This window comes from Bradysia coprophila, chromosome IV, assembly GCF_014529535.1.
Source record: "Bradysia coprophila strain Holo2 chromosome IV, BU_Bcop_v1, whole genome shotgun sequence".
In the NCBI taxonomy this organism is placed as follows: domain Eukaryota; kingdom Metazoa; phylum Arthropoda; class Insecta; order Diptera; family Sciaridae; genus Bradysia; species Bradysia coprophila.
Window position 1 is genome coordinate 10,832,431 of NC_050738.1, and position 24,136 is coordinate 10,856,566.

A 24,136-nucleotide genomic window follows, 5' to 3' on the forward strand; every position below is an offset into this window, starting at 1 on the left:
TAACGGGGTTACACATTTATTGCAGAACAAATCGTTTCCTGATATCGTAATGTTCGGTGATAAGATACAGAAGTTGTGACCTAGTGATTGGTTTAACCGATTATCGTCTATTCCGGATTTAATTTATTGATATCGTAATCGGGTTTCGTTGACCAAAAAGAAAATTTTGTGCGTGTTCCGTCGTTGATGATAAACGAAAGTGAAGTGAATCATATACGCTCCGTGCTTGCATATTACTGGATTGGATTTTTGCAATAATAAAATAATCGGTCAGCATTCTGAGTTCGTTGTGGCCATTAGGGCTTATTCACAAGCCCGAATATATATCGAAGGCACCACCAAGTTCACTATCTCAAATGGTTGAAACAAACTCCACTTCGCTAAGTACACGAAGTTGTAGTCCTGCAGCGAATTCAATCAATTCAAATCCTACATATCTAACCACAGCCATGTTACTGGGTTCCCAAGGATGTAATTATTTCGGCCAACGGATACAAAATCACCTTCGCGAAATTAAGGACGAAATAAACGATGATAGAGAACAAAATCAACGAAATACAAGCACCGTTCCGACATCTCTGTTTACCATTGATAGCATCTTAGCACCAAATAGGCCTAGTTCAGATTTAAACATAAAATCCGAAAGTCCGAGTAGTTCACCGCCGACTAGTTGTACAACGAGTCCGACCAGACCTACCAGAGTTCCGGCTATGTTGCATCCAGGATTACATTTAGGACATTTAGCTGCGGCAGCTGCTAGTAGCTTCGGAACGCCGTCGGATTTTCTTGGTAAATTTTTGTGAAAAAGAAATTTGTGCATGTAAAGTAGCATTTTATGGACGACTGTATCATCGGCTATACTGACAACGACGACAAAAAATTAGTGTGAAAGGTTAAATATTTCTTGATGCGAGCACGGTCTATTTCATGACTTAAAATATTGAATTTCTATGATGATAACATTGTAGAAAGTAGTGGAATAACAATAACTGTGTCTCGAATGAAAGTTAGTTTACTGTTTACTGTCTCAAACGTACTCCGGGAAAATTTTGGTTGTCAAATTTTATTTGTAACAAATCTTCAATTTCGATGGCAGCAAGTTATTAGGTTGAGTGCTATCTTGCTTTATGGGTAAACGATGAGTGTTGTTGATCATTGATTCAACTAAATTGATTTTAAAACTAATTTGAAACAAATCCATTCGCGTATTTGTTTAATTTTGATACCGGCTTATTACAAAGAGGTAGCCCCGGCAAAATGGGCTAGTATTGCAAGTTCATTTATTTTTTATTGATATTCGGTTTTGTTATATCCTGTCTATTACAAATGAAAACTCAGGCAAAGGAAATTGGTTTTGCTTATTGTTGTGGTACGTGGTAATGTGGTCAAATTTACCTTGAACAGCCAAACAAATTTGTCAAAAGAACATTTTTTCCAATAAATTTTTCTTTTCTTACCTGACGGTAGTCATTTTATTAGTAGAAAGTGAATAGTATTTATCATTCTCATGAGAGCCTGTATATTCACAGGCGTAAGCACATCATCAGTATAATTAGAGGGTCTGTTACCTTATTAATTTGATGTAACTGTCTTTAAAAGGTTGGTGGAAAATCTTTTACTTCATAAATTTCAACATTTTCCTATGCATGTCATATACGGTATAACTTAATTCGCCATTAAGCACATTGCTAATTGTTATCATTCGACATCAGATGACATTGGCTTTGGTTTTTGATTGTTGAAATGGACTTTGGGTCGTAATGAGCAGAAAAATATTTTTTTTGTTCACTGAGAGAAGAACGGAGGAAATTGCATTTTGAGGGTGTTGTCACCAGAGAAAATGCAATTTGTTCCATCTTTTTTCCCGAAGTACAAAGAAAGTTTTTCGAAGTTTCAGTGGATGGGAGAAAATTACTATTTTCTCGACTGCGTTGTGAAATAGTAATTTATACAACCGAGTGATAAATGCTTTTTTATGCACTAGCTGTGTAAATCACCGAGTTGTACACAACGTTTTTCTCAAAAAAGACAACGAAAGTTTTACTTTTCGTCACTGAGTTGAGAAAAATTATTTTTTCCGATGCACCACTGGGAAATGAGCAATGGGAAACGAATGAAATGAGCGTTCAAACTCATTTCCCGGGAGTCAGTAAAATATTTTAAGGATTTGTTTGGAACTTTGTGTTTTGCCTTGTGCGAAGTCTCAGGCTTGGCAAAATCAAAAATTACAAACAAGGACTTAGTCTACTATTATGCACCTAGAAAAACTACGTTAGAACTTTGCGACCAAGTCAAAACATTTTATAGGTATAATTTCCCTTTATGAATTTGTAAGCTAGATTTGTATAGTTGTCTAATAGTTTCGTTCGAATAATTTTGTTTGTCCACCGAATCTGAGATAAATTTCGTTTAAAAAAGTTGAGCTCCAGTATTTTCTTATAAGTAATAGTAAAACGTATTTGTTCGTACTTTCCGAAACAACAAATTTTCAAACAGGTTTCTAATACATTGGCGGAAGTTTGAAAACCAGCACATTTTCTGTTTTGGGCTTTACTAGCTTTTCTTGAATTGTCCATATAAAAACACAAGCCAAAAATTCTCAAACTCAAATAAACCATAGAGTTACGTTCGAGAGATGTCAAGGTGGCGCTGTCATCATTTCAATAAGGTGTCCTTCGACCGACAGCGCCACCATGCCAACTCTCGAGTATAACTCCTCGAATAGAACATAAAAACAAAAAAGAGTCGGTCTACAAACTTCCGTGCGTGTATTCTACATTTTCCATGGGAAGTTCCTGAAAGCTCTTAGATTTTTTTTTTTTCATTTTAAATTCCAATGTGAAGAAACGGTGGCACTGAATAACTTGAGATCTGCACGTCATTCTTTTATAATAGGGGTATTCCCGACCCGACTTTATTTTTTATACTCGAGTATAAAAACATAAAAGTATAAGAAAATAAGATTTTGGCAGGCTTTGTATAAAGTTGAAAAATAATAAAAAAATCCGGCTCGACGGATTATGGTCAAACAAACTGTCTTTGTGTAGCACATGATCTCAGGACTCCGGCAAAGTAAGTAGTTTTTCAATCAGATAGATATTTGCCGAGCGATAAGACTTTAGAAAAAGTGCTCGGCAGATATTTATCCGATTGAAAAACAACTTATTTTGCCGGAGTCCTGAGATCATGTGTTACACAAAGACAGTTTGTTTGACCATAATCCGTCGAGTCGGATTTTTTATTATTTTTCAACTTTATACAAAGTCTGTCAAAATCTTATTTTCTTATACTTTTATGTTTTTATACTCGAGTATAAAAAAATAAAGTCGGGTCGGGAATACCCCTAATGAACTTTACGAGATATTTGTCGTGTTTATCTACAGTCAGGACAATTTTTTAAAGTTCGGTCCCAAAGTCAATTAGGGTCAATATTGCATCAGGTCTACTTTTAAATTTTTGCGAGCCAGTTGAATGTAATGTTCTATTACGAACATAAACAAACTTTAGGAATGATTTTCAATGTGCTTTTCATGACTCTGTCTACACACGAGGATTTTAAGTGGGAGTAAAAACAAAGATGTAAAGGAGGTGCAAACTTAGATTAAATATACCGATATGAGGATGCAAATTAAAAACAAAATATTTTCAGATCTCGTTTCCAATTTATTAGGTATTTCGAGATCAGTACTTATAAATTAAGTGGGCTGTGTTCTCATCTCAGCACTTTTCTTTTTTATTTTGAAAATTTAATTCTACAACAAGTATTAGACCATTTTCCTAACGTATACAATTTCAGTCGCTTTTCTTTATCTTTTATTTCGTATGAAAATACCTTCATTTCATTCTGTAAAGCATTAGTCAAAACATCGACATTGTAAAAAATAATCAATTTATTACATGCTTGGGTGGTCATATTAAATCAACCCCTGGAGCAAATATTTTTTTAATAATAACCACAAACAAATCTATACACCAACAAACCCTCCACAAAACACCGCGTGCATGTAGAAAATAAAGAAAAATCAGCCGAAATAATGGGTGTGGGATAAAATGTATAAAAAAACGCGACATTATATGTAAGTAGTCTCAAAAGTAAAAAAGTAAAAGAAGAAGAAGAAATGTTTATTTTAATATGTATGAGAGCTCTGTAGAGAGAGTATAAAAACCGTAAGAAGAAAGAGATTCATCCCACCCGGGGATAAAAATGTAAAAAAGGATAAAGAATCCATCAGGAAGAATAGGTTGGTAAATAGGTGTTTGTTATTCTTTCGAAGAGTTTATCGTAAATGGAGGTTAAGTGAATTTGCCGGTGGCTAGTATTATTGTTCCATTATAAGACGGATGAGACGATAGATTTTCTTTTCGTAATATTTTCTGTATAGCCAATAAAATAATGGTTTTCAGTGAAAATAAACATAAACCAAACGAGAGATATTACCGCAAAGGATTTGTCGAATAAAATCAAACAACGAATTAATTATGCTTCTGGATAAAATTTAACGGAATAGACATAGACACGTGTATGCCAAGGAAAGTACGCAACGATTTTTTTTTCATTCAGGTGGACCAAAAACGCCACATTCTCTCACCAGATTAACAACTTTTTCTATCACCTTTTACTTTTCGTTCCAGTGACATCACTTTTCGTTCCCCCTCACGTCACTTTTTGCTAAGGACTTGCAATTGCTAAGAATAAAATGAGATTTGATATTAAAGTAGATTGGTTCCATTACTCACGCAAATATGAGTGAAAGATGTACCACGGTGTTTGTGGTTATGTTTTGTTCAGAATGTGACTTTTCGGTCAGCCTGAATGAAAAATAGAATGTCACTAGGAACAAATAGGTTTGTTTTTGACCCTGGATGGGAAAACGTCCGAGCATGAAGAGGCGAGGAGGGAAGCGCAATGGTCCTAATAACATAATATAATAAATAGCTTGTAGAAATTCAAGTTCTTTAAGTGGACTCTGATAGCTTTTGGGCTTCTCGTTTCTAATCTAAATCTTATCGAAATTACCTATGGAAATCTAAAAACTTGTGGTAAAGTTCCCACTGCCAAAGAGCATTTTCGAGAAAACCCATTTTTCACGCTGTCACTAAAATTTTCCACAGAAACGCAATCACAAATTATTTTTTTTTTTAAAAAGGAGAAGAAGAAACCCAAACTGTATGCATAAAAAGGCTCAACTCATCTCTCGGGAAAAGTACTTAACGGCTTCATGCAAACACATTTTACATTTTTTTTCCTCAATTTTTTCTTTCATTCTTGAATTAAATATCCAAAACAACATTGGAATTTACTTTGATAAATCTCCATGCAAAATCTTTTTTATTTTTCATCTTAATATTTCAGCTTTTTAGGGTATTATTATATTTACATGAATACCGCATGTATTAAAAATGAAGTCTTCTTACCGCTTTATTGAATTGATTTCGGATTCTATAAAATATGTATTTCTATACAAAAGCAATATTTGAAATGTTGAATATGTATCGACTGGGAAAATATAATAAAATCAATATGGTTAATGCTTGTGTGTAAACTCACATTTTATTTTGCTACAAAAAAAAATATGTCGAACATTGAGATTATAGGTCACCTAAGCGTAATAAGGTGAAGATTACAGAGAAAATCTAACAAATAAATGGGGAGGTAGTTTTATGAAATGAAAAAACATTGTCGCAAAGCTTTTTGAGGTATTTGAGTTGATGAAAAAGAAAACGATTGAGTGATCAGTTTTTAGTAATTAAATATTTATTGCAGTGACAGGAAGCAATGCATATTCAATCTATTACTACGGAAATCTTTTCAATCAAAAATATTTTACTTCATTTTTTTCAACGTACATTTTACTGTAAGGAAGTGAATTAGTCAGAAGTCAAGGCTTTCTTTTTCACTAAAAGCTGCTGTTTGAGCATTGCTAGTATTTTGTGTTAGGACTCGCACATAATGGACGCCACGTTTTTTCAGTGCTGTCATCAGATTGAAACCCCTAATAACTCGACAAGTCTACTCTTTTTGAAATCAATGGTATGTTAAACCACCGATTTAGGAGGTATATTTGGAGATGGGACATTCTATTGACCTAAAAAAAGGCAATATTGTTGAGTTTACCTGATTTCAAACTGATAACAACACTGAAAACCCGTGGCGTCATTTATGTAGTACATCTTAAGACTTAATTGTCTAATTATAGGTTAGGTCATATTTCCGTAAATACAATGATCAGCTTCCACGATAAGCACAATTAGAGGTGTGCACCGCCGATTTTACGCCGGCGCGCCGCCGATTTTTTGCTAAATTTTCGGCGCGCCGCCGCCGAAAAATTATAGCTCACGCCACCGCCGCCGCCGATTGTATTTTCGTCGCGCCGAAATTTTATACGTTTAGTGCTTTCAGCCATTTTAATGGGCGGCAATATAAACTTAAATTGAAAAATCTATACAAAAGTGTGTGCCTGAGTACAAGGTTTTAGCAAATGTTTATCTTTCTTAATTTATAAGTCAGGTTTCTATATGCTGCTATGTTTCTATATGCGTAGAAAGGAGTTTTTTGTTAAAACATACAACTGAGGATGGTCAGATCACGCTGGCCTGGGACCGCCATCGATACCCGAGGTCGAAACAACATTTGTCTTTTCTGTATCCTCACTTAACGTGAACCCTTGGGTACGTTACTCTATTTCCTGTGCAATGGAATGGAGCGCGCAAGACGGCAGACGACGTTTCTCTTATTGCCTGTTGATGCAGATAAGAGGAAGAAGAAAGAGAACAAAATTCAGTGCATCAGTCAAAACTGGGTGAATACTACTGTAATTGTAAAGTGGCAAACTCAAGACCTTATGTAGAATTTGGGTGGAAAATGGCGCAAATCACATGCTTCAGGAATTTATAAAGTGGAAAATCTTTCCGGTTTCAAGTTTTTTCGTCAAAAGACGAGACACGGATATCTTTATTTTCAATTTTTAGCTGCTTTATGTACAAAATTTGGGAAATAAAACCTTATTACCGTATGTTGATTCCACGGGGAAGAGACTGTCGATTTTGTGTCTTGCTAATCGGGATGTAATCAGAGGAATTGAGTAAGCAATCGAGCGGTCATGATACGAAACGATTTATTGTAGTGATGTACTTGATGTAAAGCTACAAATTCTGAATTCCACGAAATTAGGTTATGTACACAGTACACAGCTAAACTATGAAAACTTACATATTGTGGTTGACTACACTTTGACAACTATGCGACACATAATCTACTTTACAGACGGAATTCTCCGGCTATGATTCGATACGAAAGAACTATTAAGTACGGCTCGCTGCGTGATCGACGATTTGTTCAATAGAAATTTCCGAATGAATCGCTTATGGGTCGTGAATTCAGCGTGACGTTGGTTTATATTTGACGTGTCATCTGTGATGAACAAGCTGGTGCCATCTGCACATTGTAGCTGGCAGTAACACCGTAGTCTATACACTTATTACTTATAAATTTAAGTTTATCTAATTCTCTTATTTGCGAAAACTTTCTACTACGATCTCACTCCTACATCGAAGATGGACTAAAGGCAACGGGAACGGTTATTGCATAAATCGAAAGATAATAGTAGTGAGTTTGCGTAAATGACATAAATTATAAGTTAGAAATAAGAAACCTGCAAAACATCTAGTATGACGATGTGACTTAAAATTTCCAACTTATAAGTTGACTTATAGCTTATGTGTCATTTACGCAAACTCACTAATCATTCTTGGATTCATTAAATTAGATGTTTTTAAGATAATAGGTCAGTAATTGTACATTCAAAATATGAAAGGTGAGATACGTCTCAGTTGATTCCCCTTGTATAAGTAGTTGCTACTTCAGATCGCAAGATAGTAAGAATTCAGTGTTCGGAAAAAGGATTGCGCACGCTTTTTCAAATGTTTTTGCATTATTTTCTAAAGTTTAGATTTTTTGTAAATTTATCGGCGCGCCGATCGGCGCACCGCCGCCGACTATAAATTTCTTTCGGTGCGCCGCCGCCGATCCCTTACCAGTCGGCGCACCGCCGCCGACTATTTTAAGATCGGCGCACACCTCTAAGCACAATCTTTACATTGAGTGGACAAGAATATTGTATAAAGGAAGTACTGGGCCGAATAGCTTTTTTCCTAACAACTGGGACATGCGTCCTGTGCGATACGAGTTAAGAAAAAGATATTATTTACAAATCGAATTGCAGTCAAAATGAATATTACAACAGCGATTGGACTAGATCACCTATTGTCCTTTGGCTTATCGATTTATCGTGTAAAAAAAAACAAGTGTCGAAGACACCTTGGTAAATCTTTGTGGTATTTAAGTTGCTAAAATCAGTTCAATGTTTTGTTATATTGAAAACGTTCGGAAATATTCAAACATGTCGAACCAAAATTCGTTGAAAAGTCTCGTTGAACACGAAAACAGTCTCAAGCTTCCGTTTGGAGCTTCTGATTCTTGACAAACGGAACCAAAGTCAAAGAAAAATGTCTTACTTTTCCCCGAAATATGTTTGAGCGGGATAAAAGTTCCGTGTTCGTATGAATATAAGTCGCCGGTGCACCCATTTAAAACGTTCATATTATATAACACTCTCAAAATCTGGTAAGCCCTAGATCTACCCTTTATAATATCTACATGTAAGTGCGTGTGAAGGAAAAGAAATCAAATATGCTTCCACAAATAATGTAATCAATCCAATTTCTCATAAAAATATATTCACGTTCACAGAACGTAAGCATTTCTAATGTGAAAAACCGGAAAAATTTCTGGAATTTATTTATATGCAAACCCGTACAAGTTACTTTTCAAGCTTTACAAAAATCAACATTTATTAGCAAATAAAAACCTAATCATCGTGTATTGTAGGAACGATACGTTTTATTGAAATCATAACATTTACCATTTATGCATACGAATCTCAAAATCGGGTTTACTTAACGGATTTTCGGCTAGTGTTTCATGTGATTTCATTTCAGTGAAATAACCGTACCGAAATACCCAGCACCTAACAGACAAGAATATTTGGTGTGCAAGATGATAGTTATAATACTTCTCTTTATCGTGACCGATACACTCATGCAATATACGTCTCTCTTCATTCCAGTTGCCTACCCAAATTTCTATCCAAACTATATGCATGCGGCTGCTGTGGCAGCGGCTCAAATGCAGGCACATGTTGGTAGTCATGTAACATTGGGCCATCATGGCAATCATCACTTAGGACACGGACCACCTCCGAAGCGAAAAAGACGACACCGTACCATATTCACCGAAGAGCAACTAGAACAATTGGAAGCTACGTTTGACAAAACACACTATCCGGATGTTGTGCTAAGAGAGCAGTTAGCTTTAAAAGTTGATCTTAAGGAAGAAAGAGTAGAGGTGAGTAGAGACTGACTAAAATTGATTTTCTATTCTGTTCGTCATTTTTTTTCTTCTCTCTTGTGGCTCAAGTGCTTAAGACGTTTGTGCACACCTAAACACCTTCCCATTAATTTCGCTCCGTTTTAAGTTTACCGCAACAATGACAGACATTTAACAGTTCCATAAAAAAAAGAACACGAAGGAGAATCATTTTTCCGTTCACAATAGACTAGCAATCATCAAACAAAACATCAAATTTTCACCTATCTACCCACATATAATGCCAATATGCCGCTTGAATAAATTTGTTTGAATGAAATGATTTTCAAAGATTTTACCGAAATATAAGCGAATTAATAACAAGCACTTGCTCTTGCTGAATGGATGTTGGTGTGTCGGCAAAGTGACTGAAAGATTTCATAAAAAAATCAAATTTTATTAGTAAAACTGCCGAACATGAAATTAATCAATTTTTAAGCTCAACAGTGGTGGTTGGTTACAAATTGATTTTTTTTTCTGGTTAATAAAGAGTTAGTAATGCACCCTCAATGCTATTTGATTTTAAAATTACTTACTGTTTTATTAACAACTAATATAAGTGCAGAGGGTTTATTGTTTTCCACTCAACATAGCACTTTTGAAGAGTAAAATACCCTTAGATTAGACACACTGGAAATAGGGAGAACTTTTTTTTCTGTTGTACTTAAAACACTGCGAATCTCCTCTCCATATCCGTTAATAAAATCAATTCCAACATTATTGCACCCTCTCGAGAATTGTTAGCTTCGGGCATTTTTGTGGGCTTTTTGAGTAAATAAACCGGAGCCGTTACAATGAGAAAATGGTTACATTTTCGGTTGTGATGGTATTATTTTAAGGATATGAGGATACCGGGGTTGAAAGTGGGTGATTTATTTATGTGCTGAAACAAAATCTGCTCATTTCTCTTCAATGATTTTTCGGTGGTGAAAATATGTTTGTTATTCTTGTATAAAATGTAAAATTAAGCCGAACATATATGTTATTTGGATCAAATGTGCTTAAGCTTAATATATGTATGTGTTCAATGGCCCCGGGACAAATTAGCAATCGCATAGACACCTGTAATATATACGTTATGATTAAAGTACATTAACGTGATTTGTTTTTGGAGTATTATGAGCGGTGTCTTTGGATCAAAAAAAAAATGAAAAATTAATTATTTAGCTTTTCATTAGCATATACCATGAATCTCACCTAGGAAACGCGTATTACAACCAACAAAAAAAAATCAAAAAATCTTGCCAGGTTTCGTCATCATAATAAGACTTCATTCTGGATAAAATAGACCAAAAATTTTGCATAAATTTAAACGAGACGGGAGGGAAAGGGAATCATATCAATTTCGATCTCGAACCACAATACAGCGTGATGCATTTTTATTTACACAAGTGTTTACATGTTCGCTGTAATAATATAAACACATTACAATTTTCGTGGTGTATGGCTTCGACATTCACCCCACAAATTAAATTAATACCCCGTCGAACGTATTATATGCCATACGTAAAACATCGCACCGAAACGTTTTTCCAATCTCTCACTCTGTGTTAAGTATATTTTCGGAAAGTACCAAATCAAACAGTGATGATTATGTCACATAAAAAGATGCTTATCAAAGTGCAGTTAACAATTGAGATTTAATTTAGATGAAAGACATACTGAATGTGTCACCCCTTTTATTTGACGTCAATTTGTTAATTAGGTTTTTTTTGTGTGATTTTTTATTTTAATCACTCTTGGTGTGGTCTTTGAACTTTTTATTATCTAAGAGGGTGGCCGTAAAAGATTATCTTTCGCTGAAAGTATTTTTTGAATAGAAAATACAATGAATATACCAACAACAGTCAGCGATTTATTTTTAATTCATATTTAAAACTCCGGCAGTAGTACGCATTAATTTCATGTACAATTTTCCATGATGACGAACGAACGACTGTTCAATACAAAGGGAAGTTGAATATAGAAACTACGTCAAGAATCTTCAAATAACAATTCATCGTGTGCGGTCTAATATTGACCTTCGAAAGTTTTATTAGATTACACCCAGAAATTATGACTCAGCATACCTATATTATGAATTGCAGACATTCCACAATCACATTGTTAATCTAAAGTGGCGTTCTAATAGCCGAACAGACCAATAAACCGAATTCTTTTAAGATTATTCCAATAATAATAACAAAATTAAACTCTTCACCATACACATTCGAAAAGATATGCATGATCGCCAGCCAGTAAAATCATAAGTACGACTTAACAGTATACAAACAATGCTACTGTTTGACTTCGGAAAACCGTTTATTTAAATAAACGGCCCATCCTTTCTGAGACAGTACAGATGGCTGACAGAGGTTTGTGAAATTTTATTTCGCTTTTGTAAATGTCGTTCGAAGTTCGAATCACACAGAGACAAAAGTTAGAAGATGCCTCAAAAATGGTTGTGCCGATGTTTTAGTGTTGGCATGGTGTCATTATTAATTTAGTTTAATTTTTAATTTTAATGAAATTATGAACGAGTTTCTCGATGTATTTTTAGTGCAATATATGCAACGTCACTCTAGAAAAAAAAATCTTTTTGTCCGATATAGTCGACCTAATGAGAGGTTTAAGCGTTTTGAAAATTGAATATTTGATCAAGATCGACAGCAAAGGAATTGAATGGAATTGAATTTGTTTGTTTTGTATAAAGGCATCCCAGAGGTTTTCTTATTCAAAGGTAAACACTTGTCGAGATTATTGTTCAAACAACAACAACACTTTGATTTACATTTTTCTCTGGGTCTAAACTATTTTTCTAAAATTTATTTCTCAACAACAACGGATTAGGAATGTCTGTGGCTGACCCCCTTTGACGAATAGTTCCACTTTATATCTAGAGCATTACATCAGCGCCGAATGAAAACGACTGAAATGAATTAACAACTTAATTTGGACACCATACCAATTGTTGGACTTGCCAACACATCATGTAAATGTAATTGCAATTCATTCTAATTATAATTTACGTTCGTTGATTAAACGCCAAACAAAACAAGTAATCAGCGGAATAGAATTTAAATGTTCATTCACTTCTATGTTTAACCTTCCGAGTCACTTTTATGCTGTTTGCCAACTAAGTACATAAACCGTACATACAGAAGTCCCAAGCTGTAAAATTCCTTTTAGTTTAAAAGGTACAGTACCGACCAGGGCCTACTTTTTGGAAACTAATTTCTTGAATTTCTCGAAATTTCTCGAATTTCTTGAATTTTCTCGAATTCGAGAAATTCGAGAAACTTCAAGAAACTTGAGAAATTAGTTTCTTGAAATTTCTTGAATTTCTCGAATTTCTTGAATTTTCTGGAATTTCTCGAAGTTTCTTGAATTTCTCGATTTTCTCTAAAAGTTTCTAAAAAGTAAGCCCTGGTACCGACCATTTTGTATCCGTTTCTCAATTCTCATAAATAAAAAATAAATCCATTTCTCTATTCCAAGCATTTTGTCCAAATGAGAACAAAATTTTGGAGAGGTCCGAATGATGTCATTGTTTAAGTGAAAAGGACAAAGCGGCCTCGTAATTAAAATAAAGGGGGCTCGTAACCGGTGTCGCTACTCTACGTTTATTTTAAGATTTCAGTTGGGTTCTGTTCAATTGTCAGTATTTCATAAAGGGAAGAATAGAACAGAAATTTTAATCCTTAACAGGAAGAATTCGTTAGCACGAAAGGCTGCGTACTTTGTGAATAACCGCCATGCTGACGTATGAGCTTCATTTGGATCAAAGTGTGATCGTTTCAAAATAACATATTTTTCTTCATTTGAGCTTACGTCGAGCCTACATGCTCTTTATAATTCATTCAACGCACTTCAAGCTTAAGTGGTACTCTAAATAGGGTACTGAAACTTGACAGTGCTCCAAACAAAATTTTACAGTGTAAAAGAGTGGGGATAAAATTTCATACAAAATAGTACTCTATTTGTCAGGTGTCAATCGAACTTTTGCTTGGTATGCGTTGATTTATTGAAGAATTGTAGTAAGAGTGGGAGATCTGTAAAAACAGAACATAGGAAGAAGCTCAATCCTCAAATATAACACGTGCAACGATAGCATAGTTTCGAAAACTTAAATGTAAACAAGTTTCGGTTTGCTAATCGACATGGCACAAAGCTTAGACATTGTATACCAAAAAATCCTAACACTAAACTATTTGAAGAAAATTGTGGCTGAACATAGACCATTTTCATCTTTGATCGATCGTGCACCGTATGATATTGTTTCTGTGGTTGCGACACACCAAACCCGACCGATTGCCTTTATTTTCGGAATTATTGAAGTTTGTGTATTAAATGTGGTGCGCGGAAAGAGAAGAATCCAGGAACTGTATGTCGAATACATTGTGGTTGATGATGAATTCCGCAAAAAAGGAATTGGTACGGAACTTATGAGGCGATTTGAAACGGTTGCATCTGAGATGAATATTCAGAAGATTAAACTGTTTGTAGAACAAACGAAGAAAGGTGCAATAAATTTATACATGAAGTGTGGATTTTCTGTCGAAGGGGAGAATGTGGGGACATTGATTCAAATGGTCAAATATATTAAACGGAAAAAATTTCGATGCGCAAAATAATTCCATTTTCTTAAATTTTATTGATGTGCAATAACATTGGAAATAAATCTTTGAGCTAAACCTAGTTAAAGTGAAAATTGTTCTTAATGATTTTACAGTATGATTAAAATCGAAGTGACGATTAATTGATGCTCTTCCTAATCATGTAAGAACAACTCAGTTCAACTGTCGACCATTCAACCTCATATCTCGTTTTGTAATCACTGATAACAATTTAAAGGCATGAAAAGTTGAAAACACCAATTTACGTATCAATAAACGTGAATTTTCGTTTTTATCCCTTGGGGAACGTTCATTAATGATGTCTGGTTTTTTCAGTACTAGTTGCCTCTTAATTGAAATCATCGGTACAGTAACCTTATGCATCGCAAACTATTACTGACCTTTTATTTAGTGGCTATTATTGGTAGAGACATGCAGAAAATACAATTTGTTTGAGACTATGACGATTTAAATCTGACAGCAACACTGAAAAAAGTGGATGTCATTTATGAATGTTCACTTGTTTTATCTGAATGACTTTCGAAAGTTCACGCCATATGAAGTGATTTGAACATGATAATAGTCCTTGTTTGTAGATTTTTATTTTTCCGAGAGGGAGGTTCGCAGTCTGAGGCGAAGGCAAGGGCTGTGATCACTCGTGGCAAAATAACAATCTACAAACAATTACGTAAGGTAGTTTACTGTACGTGCGAGAGTGTATTGGTATGAATGTTATGCCGATACATAACATGGAATGAAAATGACATAAATCAAATCATGTAAACCGAATAATTCAAATAAAAATGCGAAAAACATAAGTAGGGAATGATTATTACCTTGCGTTTGTACCAACATACTCTAGCGTGTGTAGTAATGGTTCTTTGGATCACAATGGACGAAAGTAAAGAAATTCAACACTGTGCGCAGTTTGCAGCCCGTGGCCGAAGCTGCATATTTTCTATGTTCATGCTAGGAGCAGCGCTGCGTGGAAACTCAAACTTTAAAGCAAAATGCATTTTTTATTTGATTCGATGCAAGGCCTATTTTTGGGAAATTCCTAAAAAAAATCGACATTGTTTGAAGCTTTTTCAGACTTATTTGGAATTTTTAGAATTATAATTCAAAAAGATAAGTCCTGATTCGATGTAGAAAGCTATCCACCTAACTCTATTGTCTGTGTATGACATAGTCACATCGTGATTAAATAACTTAACCTGTTCATCTGTTATCGTTATCGACAGCAAAAATATTGACAAGCTCTGGGTAATATGGTTCTTTATAATAGTAAAATGCATTTAAAAAAAATGAAGTACAAGATTTGAAATCAACAGATTAAAAATACTTTGATTGATAGAAGTAATAGACCAGATAATAATATTATAATAATTGCCGTCTATAAGAGGCTAAGAGGCCAATCATAAAATACGCCCCCTCATTGAGAACGTACTTTATGGATAACATGTCGAAACAAAGTATAAAGCACAAGATGTAGTCAAATTCTCCACACCAAGGGTGATTCGGGTTGGTTGAAACTTTTAATCAGCCATATCAATCAATAAACATTCTCAAAGGTGTGGCAAAACAGTGAAGCTCGTTTTGATACTAAATAAGTCAGAAACAACGAATGTAGTACTACCTAATTCGATACGGAGAAGTATAATTAGTTTAATGTAATTCGTAATCGTATTTCTTTCCACGAAAACTCAATTTTCAAATTGGGGAATCCATAAGTTTTCATTTTAATAAAATGAATTATGCAAAAGAAACGTACGACGCCGTACCCTTTCCAGTATTACTTAATTGTTGTTTTTCCTCGATTTTTCGATTCAATGCCAACAACCAACAAACAACATTTTTTACTTAATAACAAAAAGTAAATAATCACCTTCCAGTCATTTGTTCGGCTTCATCGTTCTAATAAAACGCAAAACTTCTGCAATTTTCCAGTCATTATTATTCGAATTTGATAAATTGAATAGGAAATGTTAAGTATGCAGAAAGTTGAAATTACGAAATTCAATTTAAGTTTAATTCATCGGAAACATTTACTTACGCAAAGTTTATTCGCCGGCATCGTGGCAATGGCAAAGACGGAATAGAAATGTTTATTTTAATTCGACTCGGAAAATTCGGAGGGCTAGCCTCATTGTGTAAAAAAATGTAATTTCTAAGAATTTAAATTTTAAATCCACGATTGAATCCGTGAAAGGTTATGCGTCTTTGTGCGGAAAAGAAAAGCTCTTGTATAATTTCTAGTAATACCAACTTTGGCTGACTGTTTAGTAAGAACATTTTACATTTCGTAAAAAAACTTTAAGTTTGAACCACGAACTTTATGGAGATTGGATTGGTGCAATGTAGTTAGAGGTCATTTGTCATCAACATTTTGCTCGATGACTTTTGCGCTAAAAGGGCACTAACAAGTGTATTTATCTCAGTCGTCTCATATTGTTGGAAACTCCATATTTATATACGATGTGAGACGGCTGAGGTACATATGTACACCATACCATCGAGTCAGGCCTCTGCCAATCCTACCAAACCTACCATATGATGAAAGATGATAAAGCCATTGGTCTCTAGATCTACGACGTAATACCACCCATCTAACCTAGGGCAAACAAACTACTTTTATCAAGTGGCCTTTGGAATTTACATGCAAAATGTAAAATAGTGTTTGTAGAATACAAAGAAATTGTGAATTTGACAGAGAGAACTGTGAGTCTGGTTGCTAGAGAGAGCATTGATAGGGCACAATAAAACATTGGAAATGTTTTTTAAGAAAATCAAAGTTATTTCAAAATGAACTTACAGCATCCACGTGCCACCATTACTGTTTTTTTTTTCTTCACACAAACAAATGTTTAACGGTCAAGCGCACTGCATTCGTTTATTATCAATTACAGTTCAAATTGCAACCAATTATTTTCATACTTTTAATTTACATTTGCCTTTGTGCGCTTTGTGCTCGCCGCTCCCGTGCACACACCTTCAAAGCAACTGTCATTTTAAATTATATTTTATTTTGTTGAAATAATATCCCATCATCCACCATCAAATGGTAAACTTTTTATTGCAATACAAGTCAAATTAAGTTGATAAAAATTCCACATAATTTCCGTCCATGTTCAAATGTTATACAAAAACGGTTACCATAGTTGCTAATAAATCAAAGCCTTTGATCATATAACGTTATTAACGAGGTTAATAAACGTGAAACGACGGATCGGATATTCCGTCTGTATTATTATTATGTATTTCGAAGGATGTTTTCTAATTTTATTTATTTATATACAAGCTTATGTGATGGTGCCGCTGGTGTAGACAGAGTTGTCGCTGTCGCGAAATTGGAAAAAATATCGTATTTTATATAACCAATCGAAGGTGTGCGCGCTTCACTGCTAAATAGTTGCAGTTGTATATAAATGTAAATAATTAATAGGTAGAGTAACCCGTCATTGCACGTGGTGGTTTTTAAGTGAAACGTGGTGTCTCTGATATGTCAAATAAAGCTCTTTTTAACATAAGCTCAAACGAACTTTTAAAATAGAGTTGTCGTGCATCGACTATCGGCGTTTATATTCGATTAAATGGATTTAACTTCCATTTTCCTTGCAATTTTTAACGTGTCTTCATTTGTTAAAGCACATGGACCAACAAGATCTGATACAGGCGGCTATGGCATCTGTTGTGACAGCAACGATAAAAGTATAAGATGACCTCTGCCTGATGTTAATGTTAAATGTGTGTTAAATTTTAATGATATAGTCAATACCTTTCAAATAGATCAGAAAATGTGAAAAACTGCTACAATTTTCTCGACCTACACGCTAAAAACAACTAGGGCCTAGTGTCCACCTCACTCTTAGGGCTCTATCGTACGAACCACTGACCTGATTTTAACAGAATTTTGTTTCCCTGATCGACATTGTCAATACCTTTCATTTGACGTGCCACACGCAGTTGTAAGCTTCTTATTTGAGTAGATATACTTAAAAAAAAACATCAAACACTTATGAAGCCCTAGCTCAGATAGGGCCAGTCCTACCATGTCCATTTTCATTTTTAGTCATTTCATTTGCATTACTGTACAAATTAAGACTTATTACGGCATTAGAGAGTCATTCATAATCTGTCTAACACTATAAAACTAATTACACTGAAAATGTGGGCGGTGGGTGGAATTTTTCAAATGTCTGTCAATCGTTTTCGAATCAGAGTGGCAAGCTGTATCACTGGTTCAAATTTCGCAATTCTTCTATGAACTGAACTATTTTTAGCCTATGGATCTCTACTAAAATACAAGATTTTGTATCATTCCGACCTTTGAAAAATGTTAAATCGAAAGACGTAGTAGACACGCTGTATACAGTTGATATGGATCTCACTCTTCAATTAAAAATTCATGGTGTCGCTCCAAATCCGTCGAGCAAACATTAATGAAATTCCTGTGAGTTCATTAACGTTTTTAGTTTACTGTTAGTTGCTCAACACTTTCATTCATGCATCCACACATGCAATTTTCGATGAAATAACGAAGAGAGGATGTTACTTCTTGAAGATAATAATAAAACGACGCTGCGGAGTCAGTAGACATATAGGGTGTCTACTTGAGCTATCGTGTTATCAAGCGACGAGGCAGATATTCTATTGATCAGGGCCTATTTTACGGAAACATGTTTCACAAGTTTTTGAAAGTTTCCAAAATGTTTCTTAAAGTTTCTTAAAGTTTCTTAAGGAAACTTTTCTAGAAACTTTAAGAAACTTTAAGAAACTTTTCAGAAACATTTTGGAAACTTTCAAAAACTTGAGAAACATGTTTCCGTAAAATAGGCCCTGCTATTGATTAATATCTTTAAGATCACTAGCCTCTTATAGATCATATTTAAGCTTAGCTACAATAATTTCGTTCCTCATCAAATGCAAAAATGTTATTGAGCATCCGTTGATAAAATCGGGATTACCAGGACACTCAGGAAACCAGACAAAAATTCTTTTGTGAATAATTTCTAGACTTTAAACTTCACCTCAGGAATGTCATTCCTTCCTTGTTATCGAAAAAAGAAATATTTTTTAAAATCCATTGAGAATTACTCCAGCGACGAAGCAAATGTTCTATCTGGAGTTTCCTCGTCAAATAAAGGTTTTTGGTCATACCAGTGTTCTCTCCAGCACCTAAGCAGACTGTGACGTAAGTCAAACAGAGGTCCAAAATTATATCGAGTTGGCTCCAGTCGATGTTGTAATAGTATATTACTTCCGAGGTTCCAAGTTGTGTATTTGATAAGTGTGGTGTTCCCCACTTGTCAAATAACAACTTGGAACCTCGGAAGTACAATGCTTTACGTGATTAGGCAATGTAAATGAAAATGAAACATGCCGTAACATGTAAAATACTATCACGTCGTTTGAATTCAAGTTGTGATGACTTTTTTTAATGACCGAAATAGAAACATAATAGATTTGATTTGAAGATTGAAAAAGTCTGTGCTGAGATATCGCTACGTAACAATGTTACGTCGTAACATGCCATAAGAAAAAAAAACTATTTTTGGACAATTGAATCACCACCAAAAACATCCCGAGATGATGGTATTCTTGTTCCATAAATGTGGAAATTATTTTACGAGCGATGGTTATTTTTGCTTCAACAATAAAAAGGATTCCGAAAATATTTTTTGCTATTTTTACCTTTCAAAAACTCATTCAATGCAATTTTTTTAATAGAAATGGTGAAAAGAGGCAGTGTTAGTTATTGGAGTTACACAGTAACAACGAATGTTTTTAAGTTGATCATAAAAAAGAAAATCATTTCCTCTACTACACACACTCCTCAGTATCACTCAGGCGCTATAATATGCAAAAAGTCATTTCAATGCTTAAGAACATTTAATTTAATGGATTCGAAAGCATAACACAGAATCGTAAAATATTTAAGCGAATTTAAAATCAACATCGAATCATCATCATCATCATTTTATATACAAAAAACATAATATAAATAATCACTTCGGTGAGAGACGATCCGGGCCACAGAATCTGAAATCTAAGAATATTTAAACATTTACCGTCGCATTTGGCATTCATACGCTTTTGTTATCGAAATGTTATTGTAATACGTACAGAAAATGTATATCTAACATCATGTTCATTCGGCAAATTCAACATTTAAAACGGCATAAGTTAGTTGATTTAACAAATGGAGTGAATGTTTTGACAGTGGTTTGAATTCAGAAAATTATTTCATCATCCAGTCGTCTTATAATACCATTTCTATTCACCCCGCAACCAAATTCCTAAAACTTCCATTTTCCTAGAATAAGCTTCTACAATACGCTTGTGTGTACAATTCTCGGTATATGTGGGGTGGTTACATTGCAATCACACTGATATTATATCCATCATCATCATGATATATTATTGTTATTCTACAACAAAGCGGGGTAGCGTTTTTTTTTTTTTATACCGAGAAGGATATATTTGAGAGATATTCAGATGATGGCAGAGTTAATTCATGAATCGGATATCGCCAGCGGGAATGAATTAGGAAAAATAACTGGGGTAGAGGCTTTTCGGGTTTTACATAAGAGAAAAAAACCCGAAGAAGAATTTTTGTGTGCTTATCCTCCCGTTGATGGATGTTATTTCTTGCAATAATTTTGTTTATTTTTGTAAGATGAGTTTAATTAATTGACACTTGAGGGATGTTTTATTATTGTTCATTGTTGTGCTGTATTAAATCGTACAAAACGTTTGTTTGTTTTGCCTAAAAATTTGTGTAATGGACTGAATTATTGATATCCTGTTTAAATAATATTGAAAAATATGAGTGATGGTGATATATTAATCAGTGAAATTCTAACGGTAGCTCATGCTCCGACATTGCATGTTCATGTCGCTCAGACGCCGTTTATATGCGAGTTCTGCTACCTCTCAGAAGCATTATATTTTCGCTGATTTTAATTAAGTAAGATAAGCGGCACCTCTCGTCGACTGGGATAGAAGATGACACCTAAGCTGAAGTGAAACTCCTTTGTCCGGACATTTTTTAGTTTTGTGGAAACAATGGGCGACAATAGTTTTTTTTTATTCCTTTTTTTCATAACTTCGAAAGTGACGACATCACTAGGAACAACAAGAGAATTGGTTTGGGATTTCACAGTGACAAAAATAAAAAGTCACATTTTCGGGTGATTGTTGGCCTTGGCTTCGCCTCGGTCGTTTGGGCTTTTCAACTGTTTGTTTAGCATTGGACTTTTGACTCAATTTCCTTTTATCCTCAAAGTTTAATATTTTCAGAAATTTGTAACTTTTACGTGAAATATCGTTATTCGTAGTCTATCACAGTCGAGAGGCGCAGCTAATCATTATCACACGAGCAATTTTTTGGTAAAAATTTATTGCTTTTTCCATTGTTTACCCTGGAACGAGTAATCCAAATGTCACAAAATTTCATCCTACTTCCTAAAACTCGATTAAAACTAGGAAATGGGATGAAATTTGACATATGTGGGCTACCTGTGGTGAATATAGGATTACAATGCAACATAATTGTCAATACTACAAACGCAAATCTCTCGTATTTTCAGCCACTGGCCAACAATTCATTCTTTTCAAACCGAAACGATAATGACGAATTTTCTGCGCAATTTTTCAATTTGAATTAAAAATCGGGACTTCAAACCAAAAAGCCACAATACATTTTTCTGCTGAATCGGTAATTTTTGATGGCAAACTCCTTTTCAGCCGATATTTCTGTAGGCACAGCCTGTAATGTATTATGTAAACAACAAGTTGTAACAAGTATCCAGCATATTACGCATTCAATCTGTTTATTATACCTGGAAAAAGGGTTTCCCATTGTTGGAATAACATCCAAGCGATAACGTACGGTTCATGTTTACTTTATGTCTGAAAACAATGTCGGCACCGCCATGCATCAAATTCATTATAATTATGATCATTGGGAAAATTGATTTTCATGTAGAGTTTTGTACTTAAACGATTTTAGGGGATTTGTGTGTACCAAAACCATGTACGAGTTGATTTATACGTATATGACGTAGAAACATTGTTGTGTCGACACTAATTTGGATATATTTTTACTATATTGACGTATAATTTACTAATTCGGGTGATTCGCTGACACCAACCTTATCAAATGAATTAGTGTTGGAATTAAAAAAAGCCTCCGAAATCTCCTAAAATCTCGTAAAACTCCTAAAATTTCAAAAATGCTACTAAAATCTCCTACGCCTACCACTCCTTAAATGAGACTTAAAGTAGCTCCTTAGAATTGTCTACAAACTGGAGCTACGCAGGTCACTTGTTATGTTTTATTATTATGAAAAATAAATGAAATGAAAGACTTCGAAAATCTCATTAAACTCCAATAAATCAGGATCAAGATCAATAGAATCAGTGGATGAGTAAAATAACATGAAAAATTTCGCTTGAGGCGCTTTTCATTGCTTATATTATATCTCAATAAAGCCGTTGTTTTTGAAAATTACTAATAACCGATTTGAAATAATATTCTGGGAACTGTTAGTGTTGGCTGATTCTGGTATCAGACAGATCCACATGGCTTTTGTAACATAATTTTCCTAGGAAATTTATTCGTTCAGTATAGTGGTGAAAGCTCGACCAATTTGTGAAAAAATTCCTTCCCCGAATTCCTTTTAGAATTACCCTTAAATTAGCTTCCACAATCACACATCAACATACTTTTAGTCAGATTTTATCAAAGTTTTAAAGTTGTAATTAGCATAGCACCCTTTCTATTCTCATCAAGAATGTGAAAGTATTTTTATTATGGCGTTCATAAGCCCATAAGAAAAAGTTCAATTTTCGAAATGTCGGCTGCGAACAATCTTTTAAATGTTCAAAGTGTACATGGTTGAACGTTGACAAACAAAAGCTCCTAAAACCTCCTATAACTCCTAAAATAGGAAAACTGGAAAAAATTCTGGATTTCATGTAACTTTAAATAATGTTAAAATTAGCCTGAAAGAAGCATTCATATTCAAGGTTCTGAAAGACCAGGTGAAGACACTTACGAATTCGGGTGAAACCAACGCACTCCAAGTCCTTCGGTTGACACCTTACAAATAGAGTACTATTTTGTATGAAATTTTATCCCCACTCATTTTACAGTGTAAAATTTTGTATGGAGCACTGTCAAGTTTCAGTACCCTATTTAGAGTACAACTTTTGCCCACTTTTGCTTGAAGCGAGTTGGTGAAACACAAATTTTGACAATTTAGTCATGTTTTCATTTTCCTAAACGTCACTTTTGCGCACCAGTACGCAAAATTATTAGGTAACGTCAGATTTTTCGTCCATAAATGCCGAACCATAACGCTAACCCTAAATCCTCACCATAAAGGCAAATGTCAAACAATAAAGGCAAATGCAAAAATAATTAAATTTCGACTCGATGGATTCTGATCAAACAAAATGCCACTGTGTAGTGCATGATCTCTGGATTCCGACAAAGCCATTAGTTTTCCAATCGGACCAACATCTCCTGAGAGATAAGACTTTGAAAAAGTTAAAATTTTACACATTGATTTTAAAGTCTTATCGCTCGGCATATAGAAGTCCGATTCAAAAACTAATTAGTTTTCCGGAGTTCTGAGATCACGCGCTACACACTGGCATTTTGTTTGATCAGAATCCGTCTAGTCGAAATTTAATTATTTTTGCATTTGCCTTTATCGTTTGACATTTGCCTTTATGGTCAGGATTTAGGGTTAGCGTTATGGTTCGGCATTTATGGACGAAAAATCTGACGTTACCTAATGAAAATCCATTTACTTTGATCGCGCTACTGAAGTTAAAATTACTTTATAAGTTTTAAAAAAAACTTTGACTTTCGCGGCACTATGAAATCTCACAAATGAGACCAAGCTAAAGGGTCTCTCAGCCATTTTTCTTAATAATGCCTTATCTATAATGAGTGGGCCTCCGTTTATTGAATATATTTATAAGGCGCACGTAATAATGACTAGTTAGATCAGAGCGAGGCCATACTATATCTATGTCATTTGTTATCGACAGCGGATAAAAATTAGCGATGAGCTCTGTCTTTTATAGTAAAATTGTCTGTTAAACT

The 24,136-nt window shown here is 34.5% G+C and overlaps 1 protein-coding gene across 2 annotated transcripts in view; it reads left to right on the forward strand.

Annotated features, from left to right (window-relative positions):
• LOC119066224 (homeobox protein goosecoid) overlaps positions 1-24,136 on the forward strand; it is a 27,034-nt gene continuing 2,898 nt past the window's right edge. Inside the window, exons 1-2 of one of the 2 annotated variants that reach the window (XM_037168547.1) lie at positions 1-789; positions 9,126-9,403. In XM_037168547.1, coding sequence (XP_037024442.1) covers positions 357-789; positions 9,126-9,403 — 711 coding nt within the window. In that variant the 5' untranslated portion in view covers positions 1-356. Of the gene's footprint in view, positions 790-9,125; positions 9,404-13,540; positions 14,183-24,136 lie in introns of those variants that run through there. The other variant, XR_005085718.1, reaches the window with a different exon arrangement.